The sequence below is a fragment of the Ambystoma mexicanum genome, chromosome 2p, assembly GCF_040938575.1.
Source record: "Ambystoma mexicanum isolate Mex_15411 chromosome 2p, UKY_AmexF1_1, whole genome shotgun sequence".
Taxonomy (NCBI): Eukaryota; Metazoa; Chordata; class Amphibia; order Caudata; family Ambystomatidae; genus Ambystoma; species Ambystoma mexicanum.
Window position 1 is genome coordinate 966,497,722 of NC_090923.1, and position 15,923 is coordinate 966,513,644.

Sequence of the window (15,923 nt, forward strand, 5' to 3'; positions counted from 1 at the left end):
TACGATTACGGTGAGTAATGTATCCTATATATATATATATATATATATATATATGAGAATTTTAACACAAACCCGTGAGCTGCCCCAGAGATCGATGAGTGATTCTTAGGAGGCACATTGTCGAATGCAGCTAAACATGCTAGGCTTCACCGCATCAGAGTAACGCAACGTGTGGGTCTCCGTAACAGGGCCAGAGAGACTGTTGGATGATACGCAGTGATGGGCTTAGAGAGACTGCATGTATGTTTTGGTGCAGTGTCAGCTTTAGAGAACCTTTGCAGCATCATAGGAACAGTGTCAGACCTACAATGACCATAAAGGGCACAGTGACAGGCACAGAGTGACTGTAGCATGAGGTTCATGGCAAGAGGCTCAGCGAAACTGTTGACACGCTCAGAAAGACCATCATCTCTCCAGATGGCAATTGCCATCTCTGGCCCTTGAGGAGACATCCCAAGAAGAAGACAAAGACAAGTGCAGTGACAGACTTAGGAAGTGCAGCATGATAGGCTCAGTGACATGCTTAGAGGGGCAAAATAATTAAAGTGACAAGCACAGAGTGACTGTAGCATGATGGTCACAAACGTGGGCCAGAGAGACTAGCAGGAAAGGCACAATGGCAAGCTGAGGGTGACTAGTAAAATGGTCAAAGTGCCAGGTTCTGGCTGTAGCATGATACAAATGGGGGCAGGTTTAGAGAGAAGGTAGCATGGAAGACAGTGAGATTTGTCTTAGCACAGTATGTGGCATGAGACCTGGTAAATAATGTTGAAGACAAATGTATTCCGATTTATTGTGAAGCATCTCTTAGACCACACTTCGACATAAGCTTGTTGCAAAGCATCATCAAGGACCACGCTTGCAATGTAATGACGGTCTCATCATTAAAATGCTGCTTTGACAAGCACGTTCTTGAGCTGCCTATGACTGTTGACATAGGAGAAAGCTGAGAGATGGACCCTGTTTCTTGATCTACGTGTATCGGGCATTGTTTGTTTCACATTTAGCGTATCCCGTCCAGAAATGGTTGAAAAGTCAGCGCACAAGTTTCCTCAGCCTTTGGAGTGCCATTTCACAGCAGCCTTGCTTAGTGCTGAATGTGGCAGCTACCTAGAAAAGCAGGTGCCATGGCTGCCTGCATGGCAGTGGAGACCTGGTCCAGCACGCGCAGCAGCTCGCGTCCTTGCAGCAGCCGGCACTGGCCCTGAAGGGGGGCATTCACCTCACAGTCCAGGTTATTAAGCACCGGTAGCGCGCCGAGAAGAGAATGTCCGAGATCTGGAAATAAAAGCACAAGTTACTCATCATAACCTTTAAGCCCTTTGATTTTGGCATTCAATGTGATTCAGTTTTGAGAATTTGTAAAGCGGAAGCCATACATTTGCCATTCTTGGACATCTTCACATGTGTTAGATGTCCAGCCATTGGATGGTACCAGAGCAGGAGCATAGCACTTTAAGAAAAACAAAAAGCATGGGTGGCTCCACTCACACCGAGGCTCCCTCCCCCCAATCCCACTCAGGCTTTCAATTCAGTGTCTCTTTTGTTCTCCTGATAATCGAAGTGTATCTTGTCTAGGAGGGAGTTAATAGATTAGTGGTCATTTCTGTGAATGATCGGATTGAAGGTCTAACAGCACGATAGTTACTAAAGTGTAAGTAACATGTACTTATAGAGCACTGCCAATTGTAATCCAAATAAGGGAAGATTCCTGAGCATGATGTGAGGAAATTACTTCTACTCTGCAGGAGTACAAAGATGAGTAGTGGTTAAAGCGCCACCTCAGCCCCCACAGTTCTACAAATCAACAGTGAACCCAATCATGAAGGGAAAAGAGACACTGCCAAGAGATATACCTCCATTGCCTTTTGTGGTAACGTGAGCAGAGGGACGGATATATGCTTAGAAGTGGCGTGAATGTGAGGCTGTAGCAGCCCAAACAGCAAAAGTACAAAAGTTCCAAAATAAAAGAATGTCCAGTCAAAGTTCTTTAAAAAATATATTTGTACTTTAGTTAAACAAATCACCCACCCCTGTAAGAGAAGATAGAAAATACAGAACTAATATGTGTAGGCACTCTGTATACTTTGGGAGGGAGGAAAAAGGCAAGAGTTGCAATAATGTCACTCAATGGATATGTTTCTTGAAGAAAAAGGTGCACAAGTGCTTTGACCAGTCACCAGGGCCCCACAAAAGACCAAGGGGACAGGTGGTCTCAATAGTACCTGATTCCAGTGCGTATGTTGTTCAAAAGGTTCGAACTAGGCTTCAGGTTGCTGTAGGTGTGGGCCGAATCAGGTTTGAGGGTGGCAAGTTGCCTTGATCCCAGGTGGTAAGTCGATGTTGAGTCGGTGCAAGCAGTGCTCTTTGTGTTTCGAAGGCGGCGTCAAGCGATGCAGGTCAAAGGTCACTAGAAGCGGTTTGGCGATCAAGCGTGGTTCAAGTCAGTGAGTGACACAATGCTCCAGCGGTTCGAGTCAAGCTGCAATGCGAAGTTCCGGCGGTACGATGTTTGGTTTAATGCAGCGGTTAACAGTTGTCAGCACTGTGTGCTGATGCTCGAGGCAAACAGGTGACAAGGCTCTGCTGAGGTGATGCGGCATCGAGCCGGTTCGATGATGCAGCAACAGAGGTTCAAAGGTGAGTGCCAAAGGTAGCACCAGGGTCCTGGATGTTCGAAATCTGCAAACATGGTTCAAATGCACTCTGAGGTGTTCATTCAAGCAATGAAAAAAAGGAGACCAGGCTTTTTTGTCGCTTTGGATGCTGTAAATCCTTTTCAGTCTCTTCCAGCCTAGGAAGGTGCGCTAGCAGAGTGGCAGGCCTTGCTCCTCATCAATGTCCCTCCCAATGTGCTCTGTCATGGGTAAAGAGCAGGGGTATCCTTTGCCTCAAAACACTTGTCTTCACCTCAGGTAGAGGTCTCTGAAAAGGACTGCTTTCCCAACAGAGTCTAGATGAATTTTTCCTGATTTCCTTGAAGGTCCAAAAGTGACTCAAAGAACGAGCGGGCGATCTCCTTTTTGACAGGCGAAAGGCCACAAGGAATTGGATGAAAGTAAGCCTGCTTTAAGGGTTCCAATCCCCATCTCCGCGACAAGTGACCCTGGCCTCATGATGTCCTATTCAAAGTATGCTGTATTTCCGGAAGTGGAAGGGGCAGGAAGGAGAGAAACCCCCACAGAGAAAGAAGAAGGAGGAACCCTTCCTCAAGCTCACCTTTGCACGCTGACTGTCCTAACTCCACCCCTGTCTCAGCCTGCAGCTTCAAAGTCCCCCCTGGCCCCCCCCCCTCCAGTGTGAGGCATGCCTTTAATTTGGAATTGCTTCTTTGAAGCCAAGCTCCAAGGAGATCTCCTGTTGTGAGCTACTGAGCCGGACAGGGAGGAGTTACCTATCGTCCCAGTGTGTCAATAGAGGTGGGCATCCTACTTTATTGTCCCATTTATTGGAATGCAGACAGTCAAGTGCCTGGAATCCACATCTCCTCTCACAGCTGCTCTTAGCTCATAGGGTTGACACTTGTATGCTACAAATGAGATGCAGTTTTAATAATTATGTGAACCATCAGCCGCCATGCAAAACCCTAGGTATGGCTTTTATTTGCAGATTATTTGGACACGAGCTGATAGTTTATCATAAATATGATGGGTTTGGAACATAGGGGCACACTCAACGTATTTGCTGTCACAGCGGTTGGCAAACAGGTAACCTGTGACCTCAGAACAAGCTCTGTGCTAATGGAATGACATCAGGATACTGATGTAGCAGAGCACAGGTGTACAGTATGATTTTGTCATGGAGTTTAAGGAAAAAGGGCTCTGATTAGCAGACCACCCTTTCTGAGATGGATTACCCATATCATTGTGTCATAAATAAAAAAAGCCAGGGCTGTTACACTCTGGTCAGATGGCAATCCTTCACACATGGTTTTCAGTGGGCCAGGTGGCACTGGACCATCTGGTAGGTGTTCTGGCCCCATTCATTTTTCACCAATGCCTGATTCAAATGGCCATTCTTAGAATAAGCATTTTTGATGTTGTGTTCATTTTCAGATAGTGGGTGGAGTAGCATGGGGCTAACTGTCTCTTAAAAATTTCTGACAGCGTGAACATGAATGGTTGCTTGTGTAAGGCAACCCTAATTGTATCACAGTAGATTGCAGGACCATCCAGTGATTAAAAGGGAGTTTGGAAGATTCTTTCAACATTGCAAAAACTGCACAGGTAACAAATAGCTCGGTGAACACATGGCCTGATAGACGTCAAGGAGGGGGTTTCAAAAAGATTACTTACAGCATCTAAAGAAGAATATGTAAAGATTATTGCTAGTCAAATGTATTGCTAGTCAAATCTCTTGGTTTAAATAAAAGTCAGTGAGCTTCATTACACGGATGGCGGTAAGGGTTTACCGGTACCGGTATTTTACCGGTGCCGGTAAACCCTTACCGCCTTACTACGAGGTCCCTTTGTGGGTTGGGGAATTTAACGCCTGCTTTTTGCAGGCGTTAAAAATCCAACCCGCAAAGGGACCAGGGAGCTAATTACGGTACCGCAATTTGCAGTACCGTAATTAGCGCCTTCCCCATTCCCATAGAGCCCTATGGGGCAAAAATGGGAATGGGGAAGGGCAATGGTAGAAGGGGGAATTACCGCCCCTCCAACCTTGGAATACGGTGGTAATTCCCCTTTCCACCAAGGCGGTGCCGGTATTTTACACGCCATCCGTGTAATGAGGCCCAGTGTCTATGTCAGACAGAAAAGAAAGACTGTTTATATATATATATATATATACTTTATATTTCCAAAAGCGTGGTTGGCTTTTCAGCTGAAAGAACTGTAGGCCACAAATTGACCTGGCCACCACTGACACATCGATTTACCCTGTCACTAATGTTTCCAGAGGCCACGGGTTCGAAAGTCTTAAGAGTCCAAGCATTCTAAACAACAATTCCTCCTAACCCTCCCATTCTGTAGCCAATACATTCTTCAGTGTTAGATCAGGCCTCAGTTGAGGCCAGGTAGGCGTTACAGGATTTATCTATCCTGTATGCACGAATGGACCAGAGAAGTGGTAAACGATCAAATAACACTAACAAGACATTTCATTGGATTTATATATCACCTCTGGAGCTCTTCTCAACATACATCCCTATTGTAACCATTATGCAACTCCATGTCATGTAACCACATTGCCACGCTCAATGTAACCAGTAAGCAATGCCGTATCATATATTGAACCTACCATCTATTAACAGTGCCTCGATGCCTCCGGGCTGTAAGTGTGCTATATAAGTTCAAATAAATAAATAAATATGTCTCCAAAGGGCACAGTGGTAGGAGCTGACCATCAGCTTCTACATTGTTTCTTGAAATATAGCTGTGCGGCCGCTTGGAAAATGGGCACATGCTTGTCAGAAAGACAGACATGCTGAGAGGTTAACCCCCTCTCGGGCAACAATGCCGTCAAGTTCATTGATTGAGGGGCACAGGTTGGGCTGAACAGAGCTACCAAGCTTATTCTGCAAGAATACCTGTGCACTTTGAGGACTGTGTTGCAAGGAAGACGGTCCCCTGCAGTGAGATGTATCCATGAGAGGAATGGGGGCATGAGCAGGAAGACAGAGTCCATCACTTCCGGGTGAAGAGCTCATTCTAGCTTTTAAGGATGGTGGGAGATTGTGCAAGTTGAGAGAGTATGTGGCCCCTGCACTAGCCTTGGCACGAACAGGGCGCTGTGTGCCGACTTCTGTGTTTGCCGTCCCTTCTCCTGTGACCTGCGATGATTCAATGCCATCAGGGTTGCAGCAGACCCCGGAGCGGGCCTGGTCGACGCAGTGTTTGCATTGAGCTGAGCATGCCTGCAGGGAGAACAGTGATTCACAAAGCATGCAGATTGCCTGTCACCACTCCCCCCTCTCTTCTTCTTCCCCAGCACTTTGGGAGGGTTCATGAGCAGTGAAAGGCCAATGGATGCAACCAGCATAGCATTACATTATTCTGCTTTTCTCTTTACTCCTTTTCTATTTCTATCTTTCCACTGCATTTTCCTCTTCACTCATGGCGCTTTGAGATGCCTAGTGGGCGTGAACGTGAAGTGCAAGGTGCCAACATAACATACCATGATGTTGGGTCCTTCCCACTTTCCCCCTTTCTTTTGGCCTCCTTTTCACCCCATGCCCATTCAGACGTTCTGAGGCCAGTCACTGCATATACAAGCGTCAACGCAACATAGTCCTGATGATTGGGGCGTGTTCACAACACAAGCTGCTTTGCTGATTCTTTGTGATACCGCGTCTATAGGGCTGAATGCCAAGGAAGCACTGCCAGGCAGCATAACTCTGCCTCATCTCCTTTGAGGCACTTCACCCGCTTAGTAAATGTGCTGGTGGGCACCACACTGCCTCTACTGATTGTGCAAGTGGGGGAGGGTATAAGGCCAGTGCACTGGGCTTACCACAGAGAGCGGGTGCTGCACAGCCTCATGTTGGCACGTATTTTGATTTGAGTCACTAGCAGCAGGGATGCAGAGGGTTCTGGACCTAATGTGCTGCTGCCTACGCCTACTGTTCAAGAGCCATCATTTGTGTGGGTCACAGTAAATGCCAGCCAGAACTCAATGAAGACTACGGATCTACCTGACTTAAGTCCTTTTTTTTGCATGTCAGCCGTTGATACAGCTCTAGAAAAGGGATGTTTGTCACCTCAGTTGGATCTCTCAAACCTGGGACTTTCCTAAATGCTACCTGGAATCCTCTGCTTGAGGCGAAGCCTAAAACAGGGGGCGCACTGACGTCCTTTCTTTTTCTTTCATCAGCAGGCGACAGAAACCTCAGCGGAAACTCTTCCTAAAGATCTTGGGCCGTCCATGTAAATGAGTGTGAACATTCGTGCCCACGCAAGGGGACATTCATCTCCCAACCGAGAGGTAGTCACAAGAGACCGGGGTCATGAAGGAAGAAGGGGCACAGTCATGGAGCACAGTCCTCACTGCCACACAAGATACAATGAAGGAAGCCAAGGGAAGGGGGCATGTGAAAAGGGCGTCCACTTTCCAGAACTGGCCCCTCTCCATTGGTGGATACACATTGAGCGCTCCATAAGCAGCTGATGAGGCACCACCTGCTCTGGAGTGCTCCAATGGCTGGACACAAGGGGCTAGTGCATAGCATTTAGACAGGTTACACAGCGTTACTGTAATCTACACCTACCATCAGCTGCTGCGACTAGTAAAGCAGAGCTTTTAAATAAGTAAGGTGACAGGTCGGACATGAATAGTTTCAAAAGAAGTCAAACAGCGAGCATCAAAATACAAATACCAACACAACCTCTTTTCCCAGAACCTGGGGTCAAAACATTGATGATATAATTCTGTTACTTTTGAAATACCCACCGTGGCATATGCTATCTCACGTTTTCTTTATCCTCTGACACGTGAAAATGTTTTATTTTACACAATAGAGGAAGCGCAACATTACTTGTGACCTTTGAAAATGGACCCTTATTTGTAAAACAATTCATAGAGACTATGCGGCCGATCGATTCTTGGGATTGCTTTCTCATTGCAAATTGAGGTGACCAGGTGGCTTCCTTTGCACCACAGCAAACATTGTAAAGGACCCTTGGTCTTTGCAATTGTTGTGAACCCCCTGTTTTGTACAATGGTTTTGCACGGGTTTTGCTGGCTTCCTCTATGTGCGTTTTTCTCCTGGTAACTGCTGTCGCATTTCTAGTATACCTCAGGGTGTGGCAGTGTGCAGGAAGGAACACCAACCGAAAATCCCTTGCTCTTTTTCCCGCTCAATCCAGCTAACCACCCTCCTTGCATTACGGATCCGCCAGAGCACCAAGAGTCCATGCAGGTGGCAACAGTGCGCGGTATAAGAACCTTTAACATCAAATAACATACCAAACTACAGAGAAATTGCAACCGACTTGCTGTGTAATAAACAGTGCAGATGGAATGCCTCCTTCACGGTGTATTGCTGCTGCAGTGTTTGTTGAAGTGCTGTTCCTGGCTGCCAGTGCAGGTATGTAGAAATATGATGCAGGATATTCACAGTATGTATACAAACATTTAACATTAAATGCCATGTCATTTACTTCATATCCTTGTATTTATATGATCCTTTTTGATGTTGTTATATGTTTATATTTTTGTTGTCTATCGTGTGGGGAACAAAGCCTATTTATTTATTTTGCAATTTGTATAGTGCACCCAACCCAGAGGCATCTAGGCGCTGTTCTTACAGAAATGGTCGTACAAGGTACTGTAGTTACATAGTTACATAGTTACGAAGTTACACCAGTGTCAAACAGCCATACAATCATACAAGGCTATATGCGCACACAAATGGTGCACATCCAGCGCTGGTAATTTGGCTGGCTCTCGCCGGATCTGAGATCTGGCACCAGATGTGGAGCCAAATTTCAGGATCTGGTCAGTCAGCCACCCCAAACCCCTGTTCTGCGCTGGCGAGAAGAAGAGAAAAAAAATCGCACGCAAGCAAACTGTAACTGCTTCTGGTGACCCCATGCAAGAGGTCACAAGAGGAAGTCACAGTCCTCAGCTACAACCCGGTTTATTTATTTATTTATGCAATGTTTGTTAGATACATGGACCGGCTTATTTATTTATGCAATGTTTGGCGGATACCTGTATCCGACAAAAATTACATACATAAATAAATATACAGGTATGTGACAAACATTGCACAAATAAATACCCCTATTAACGTCCACACGATGCAGCCACCCAATTGCTTTCAGAGGAGAGCTGCAGGAGCTGTGCCGGGTGTGGTTCAAGTAAAGGAAAACGTTGCTTATGGAGAACAGAAATCACTGGGCCTCATTACACGGTAGGCGGTGAGCCATGGCGCTATTAGCGCCATGGCTCATGCCGGTAAAATACCGGCACCGCCTTGGCGGAAAGGGGATTTACCACCCCATTCCAAGGTTGGAGGGGCGGTAAATCCCCCTTCCGCCATTGCCCTTCCCCATTCCCATTTCTGCCCCATAGGGCTCTATGGGAATGGGGAAGGCGCTAATTACGGCACCACAATTTTGCGGTGCCGTAATTAGCTCCGAGGTCCCTTAGCGGGTTGGATTTTAACGCCTGCAAAAAGCAGGCGTTAAATCCCCCAACCCGCTAAGGGACCTCGTAGTAAGGCGGTAGGGATTTACCGGTACCGGTATTTTACCGGTACCGGTAAATCCCTACCGCCATCCGTGTAATGAGGCCCACTGTGTTTGAATGGTACCCAAGGGGAATTTTTTTTCTGTAAAATGGAATGCAAATTATGCATTAAAAAAAATATTGACTCAGCAACACTGGTCATAAATATTATCCGCAAAGTGACGTAACTCATCACCAGTGCCATGGAAGTGGTTTAAAGTGGAATTGATATATAGTTTGGAAAAGAAGCAGCATGAAAGAAATAGTGCCGTTTACAAATATTATTTTGGACATTTCCTTTGATCAAAGGTCAACTGCCAGCTCTGCTTCCCTTAAACCTGCCTCCTCGGGCACCGCCTCCCCCAAACACCACCCCCACCCCGGCCCTTATGGGACCCCCCATCTTTTTCTTTCCATTTCCACCACTGTGCACATCCATGGCACAGATAGATACAACCATAGCTGGTGTCGGTGTTGGCAACTGCCCCCCTGTGATGCAGACAACACGATTTGCACATGCCTTCCCTAGCCACGAGTGGAGAAATACATCGCCACTACGATACCAAAGTCCCACCCACGCTGCCAGATGCTGCGATGCCACTGCTGTGGTGCAACACACTGCAGCCTGCTATGAACACTCACCCACCAGTCTCAAGAAAACTGGCAGTAAATGGCATTGGACATCTTAAAGTTGAATAACTTTAAAAGGTGGAAAAACGGTGAAATCGGACTTAATTTTGTACAGCCCAGATGTGACCTGTGTCGTATGCCCCAATCTTTGCAAGAGATGGAGAGAGGGCTGTAATCTGCTGTCAGCACTACTGGACACCAGGAATATTTTAGAAAGCCTGTGGTGACGTTTACAGATAAAGAGCGAAGCACTGAGGCATATTAATTGGCCAATCGCCTTCCTGGTCCTTCCAGGGCCATATTTGATATGATAATGATATGATATGGCATTCATAACAGGCATATACACAAGTGTTTCAAGGCATCCCACCGGCCAGCCACAGGATCACACAGGATTTCTTTTTGATGATACATCAAGACCAACACATGTACCCGTAGCTTGACTACCCCCAGCAATAAAACTCCCAAAGTGGTCAATCTGGAAATGGTATATTTTCTGCGCTAGGGAACCCTCTCTGTGCCAGGGCAAAGGGCCGGAAGATCACTTGCTTGTCCGATTGTAAAAGAAAACGTTACATTGGACCACGCTGTGAAGTCCACCCAGGCAAGCAGGCTCCCCTTTTTCTTACAGTACATCCAAAGTGACTCCATGATATCTGACTCCCAGGGTATCAGGAGGTTACACGAGACCCAGTCCCTTGACCCCCTTGAGACCAGAAATCCCACACACCCAGCAGCCCCCTACAAGAAGGCCCATCGCTCGTCCCATGTGATCCACAGCATTTATGTAATGACACCGAAATCTGACTGTCAATCCTGCACCATGTGTCGGCTGATCCTGATGGCATAACTGGACCTATGATTCTGATGGGAACATATTATCTGGCGGAATACTGTGACAGGGGAAAAATGCCCATGAGAATGTTTAGTCCCGAGTAAAACAACAATCTCAATACAATGGCAGGGGTAGCAATGTTAAAGCGATTACTGAGCCATACGGAAATGCCCAATGGCGGTGTCTGGCAGGAAAGGAACGTGCATCAGAATACTCTTGCCAAGGAGACAATGGGCCTCATTACGACCCTGGCGGAAATCATGGCGCAATATGCACCATGGAGCACGGCGGAAAGCTGCCGATAGCGCCATGGGGGTTGGCGGATTTACCGCCCCATTCCGACCTTGGCGGGGCGGTAAATCCCCATTCCCCATTTTACCCTTCCCCATTCCCATTTTTGCCCCATAGGGTATAATGGGAGTGGGGAAGGCGTTAATTGCGCCACCGTAAAATACGGTGGCGTAATTAACAACAAGGTCCCGTAGCGCCATGGATTTCTCCGCCCGGAAAAACCAGGCGGAAAACGCTCCACGGCGCTACGGGAACTCGTAGTAGGGCGGACGGGTCCGCAGCGAATAACGCTGGCGTAAACCCACTCCGCTAGGGTCGTAATGAGGCCCAATGTCAATTTCCCATATGCGGAAGAGACAGATATGGGGCGAGGATTCTAAAAGGTTTGAAACCATATGGAAGATATGTTGGTAAACGTGGAAAATGTATATTACATATTTAACTTCATTTTGGCTGTTGATGTGAAATGACATCCTCATACTAGGAAAGACAGGAGTAGGTGTTTGGGGAAATTGCTGTCCTTCAGGAAAGGGAAGTAAGTGGACTTCAGATCAGAGCCATTGTCTGCCATTCGGTGTTGCTCTTACAGTGATTTCACTAGCCCTCCGGAAGCGGGGTGATCATGCTATCGCTGAAGTATGTGGGTGTGTGTGGACCCACATGAGATGGGAATCGTGATTTGAGATTCTGATATGGCAGTGCCCGGCACTATCACAAGGGCACAGGGCCAGATAGTTCCAAGATAGCCTATGCTTCTTAATTTATCAGCCTTTCGCATAATAGTATGTTAGATAGCATTTAACAAGATGGGTGTACATGCTATTATTTCCAATATTGTAAACTAACTTCATTGAACCTGATGGGAATCCTGGTAACTTAACCAACAGCAAAGAGAAGCTCATCACTTCCCAAGTCCCCATCATGTACTTCCAACTTAACCTGAAAATCCAAAAAGCAAAAGCAACAGATTCTCCCGTACCTGCTTTGGGCATATTGTTGTAGTTGCCTGGGCTTTGCCAGGCTGGCTGTCTGTAAGCTTGCGATGTGTCTGGAGGCTCCCAGCTGGACTTGGAGAACCACTGTGTCCCCTTCTTGAATGCAGACTGCTGCTCTGAAGCAACGCGTGTCTTCTCAGGCAGGGGCTAGAAAATCATAAAACGGTGTAATTGTGGAGTAGGAACCATTCTGGGAGATCAGGGACAACAGTGGTGGGATAATAAAGGACCAGCTCAGGTAGAGGCAGATGGGTAGGACCCGAAGATTTACAATAAACAGGGTGATGGATGGACAGAGTAACTGAGTCTAAGTTGGGGTGAAAGCTTTTTCGCACCGCAGGAGGCCAACAATGATATAGGCCCTCATTACAACCCAGGCGTTAAGGGGTTAACGGCGCCGTTAAAAGGTGTTGGCGCCGTTAAACCCTTAACGCCTGATTACGAGGTCCCTTTGCGGGTGGCACTTTAATGCCAGCTTTTAGCAGGCGTTATAAAACCAACCCACAAAGGGACCTAGGAGCTAAATTACGATACATGCAGACATCACAATGAGTCCATGGGCTTCATTACCACCCAGGTTAATTAATAGCACCATGGTCCATGCCGGTAACTTACCGACTCCGCCATGGCGGAATGGGGAATTACCACCCCATTCCGAGGTTGGCGGGGCGGTAATTCCCCATGCCGCCATGGCCCTTCCCCATTCCCATTTTTGCCCCATAGGGCTCAATGTGATTGGGGAAGGTGCTAATTACGGCACCTTAAATTACGGTGCCGTAATTAGTTCTTATGTCCCTTTGCGGGTTGGTTTTTTAAAGCCTGCTAAAAGCAGGCGTTAAAGTGCAACCCGCAAAGCAACCTCGTAATCAGGCGTTAAGGGTTTAGCGGCGCCGTTAACCCCTTAACGCCTGGGTTGTAATGAGGACCCCTGTGTGAGTACACTAAAATGCAGGTGGGTAGTCTGGGCCAGTGCAAGGACTTTGCTACCACAGATGAAGTGACATTCAACCATCCCCCGCCTCACCCTCGCCTCTCAATGGATCCACATTTGCTTAGTGTAGTAACAGTTTGACGTCCTCACCCCACTAGTATTTGCATAGGCAGCCACAAGAGTATTTCCGGTTACCCTTTGTCTCTAAAAAGATGAGGCAGGAATCCAGCTTCTCCTAAAAATGCCCCGTTCGTTGTCGTACACAGAAAGATGTTAACATCATCAAGTTACTATCCAAACAACCAGCACCGCTACCACATCCCTCATAAGCTTGTTCAACTCCAAAATACAGTACATGCGGCAAGCCACACCACACACAGTCCCTTTTCCAAACCTTTCAACACATGGGACATATTCCACCCCATTGACCAAAACACCCTCAACACTCTCACAGCCAAAACGAAACCAGCACACTTTCTGGATGACACCTACAACCTACGTCTAGCTGCATCACCACCCTGACTCTACACTGGATCAACATCCTCAACTCATCCCTCTCAAACAGCACCTTCCCTTCCAGAACTCAAAACAGGTTTTACACACATATTTTGTACACATGCACAGAAAGTGTGCAGCTAACGGGAATATTTGGTTTGTTCTCACTCCCTCGAATTTATTTAATGTTAGCGTTGCGCAGCGGCTTTAACACCACGCTGCCGCATTGGATCCTTAAACAGACACTTCTTGGGTCTCTTCTGGTTCAATCAGGAGAGATGGACACAATTTGTATCTTGATTAAATTGTTTATAAGCATCCTGCAGCGGAAATGTCCCATACAGGTTAGGACGTTGTGCCTAATGTAGCTTTTGTTGCCAGGCTTGCAACCAATAGTCGGACACAGACTATTCTTGGGTAACAGTTATACCCTTCTCTAGAGTGATTGGACAACAACGGCTCCAGCCCAGCAGCGCATACCATGAACCCCAGCATTCATTGAGAGGGTATTATGCCATTATCCCACCGTGATCAACACACAGGGTAAGACTTGTCTTCTAGTGACTATTCGAACTCCACAGAGGAGTACTATTCTACAAGGGCTACAACATGGTAGCCAGAACATATAGCTATTTATTCACAGTAGGAAGTAGAGACCCACTATAAAAATTCTATTCTTTTACCTATAGGAACTTTGGTAACAAGAAAAAAAAAACAATTATATCCATCCTCTAGCCCCAATCAGAAGCAGATGCATTTAGAAATACACTGTGTAAGCACCAAAACACAGTAAGTTTGATGATCTTCTTCCTTCAAGAGGGAGATCTGTCCTTTCTTAATAAGACATGCATTAAATGCTTATTTCATTTATTCCAATCAGAATTTGAACTAGTACACACTTTCAAACATAAATCTCTGTTCATTCCTTGACAGAGAAAAACAGGACCCCACCATCCCACTTTTTCTCCCCGTCCTGATGAAGGCCATCTACTCCTCAGCAACACAGATCAGCTAATGATTGGCCAAAACATAATTGTGTCGAATCCCCCCCAGTGTTAAATGTCAACACTGCAAATGTTGTAATCTGATGCACATCGTCTATATGTAATTTGTTCACTATGATTCCTCAGTATTGCAAGGGACTGTACATGTCATTTTATATTCGGGTCCAGGCCAAACCACTTGGAAAAACACCAATGTATCACTTATGGATACTGTATTCTCATGAACATGTGTCCTGTTATAATAATTTTAAAAAAATGCTTCAATATTCATTTATGCATTAAAACATTTGGTGAAAATGAAAATCAATTTCTTCCAATCTAAAACAATGTCAATTGTCTCAAGCGTGAAAATTGTCTGAAGTGTGTACACTACGTTCGGTCACCCTGATCGTTCTCTTTTTTCAATTTAATATTTAGCCTGTCAAGCTGCTGAGTTGGTTGAGTTATCAGGACCTCCTCAGCAACATCTAGATCATAGCCTAGATCTGCGTATCAGTCTTTATCTCACAAGGTGCCTTATATAACACACAGTCAAGATGCCACTCTTCGGGATGAATTTCTCATATTTATTTGCTCTAATTGCTCAGACACCTGTAATTCAAATGGACTGGCCACTTCTCAATGGGGCGGTATTACTCAGCACCTAGCTCAACACCTTGCCCATGCCAGCCACCAGACTCTGTTCTCCTGAGGGTCGTCCTTCACAGCGGCAACACCAATCTAATCATCTGAAACCAACATTCCTTTCTCAGCTGCAGAGAGCTGCTCGACCGGGCACAATTAAGACCGGGCACAATTAACTATCTGCACTGCTCTTCTCCCTTTCTCCATAACCTTGGCTGTCTGCACACTCGCTGCGGGGAAAGGATGCATAAAATCTAATAAAATGGACATAGCAAAAGCTCCAGAAGGTGGACCAATTCTCTAACTATCAGAAGCTGCAACTTCAAACGTGGCCTAATCCAAAATGGTGGAACTCTTGCTCGCGCAGCACACAGACCTCATGTTACTTCAACACAACCCTTACGCTATCTCACTGCTGGACACTTCCAATACCCATTTACCTGCTACCAAAAGATGTACTAAATGTCAAAGGAAACAGCATATTCTAAGATCTCCTTAATGCAATCAAAGCACAACATCAATCACTAGTACTAGCTACAACATTTTTAAGCACACCCTGGCTCTATCCTCTAAATATAATAAGCAACGTTATCACATTGTTGCTCCTTGTTTCATTGTGTAAGACTCTGTGATGCTCTCTAAAATGGCAAAATACTGACGCTAAAAGACCGCTCTTCTTGCAAATACAATTTACGCAGCCTAAACCTCTTCCCACGGTTGGTGCATTGCACTTGCATCCTAATACCAGATATACTTTCAAATCTGCTCCCCCTCTAAACTTCACACTCTCAAAAACGGTCTCACCCCCATCGCCACCTGGATAGCAACTCACTTCCTGAAACTCAATCCACCCAAAACAGAAAACCTTCTCATCTTCCCACCTGCCACAGGGCACAAATCTGACCTCAATCTCTGTAAGAAATCACCATGCACAACCCACACAT

At 46.2% G+C, this 15,923-nt stretch overlaps 1 protein-coding gene across 1 annotated transcript in view; it reads right to left on the minus strand.

The window, feature by feature from the left end:
- Window positions 1–763: 763 nt before the first annotated feature.
- The window catches only part of LOC138566975 (endothelial PAS domain-containing protein 1-like), a 423,252-nt gene continuing 408,092 nt past the window's right edge, over window positions 764–15,923 (minus strand). The window contains exons 14-15 of the mRNA XM_069644763.1: window positions 11,910–12,072; window positions 764–1,278 (exon numbers count right to left, since the gene is read on the minus strand). Of these exons, the coding sequence (XP_069500864.1) occupies window positions 1,088–1,278; window positions 11,910–12,072 (354 nt within the window). The 3' untranslated portion in view covers window positions 764–1,087. The remainder of the gene's footprint in view (window positions 1,279–11,909; window positions 12,073–15,923) is intronic.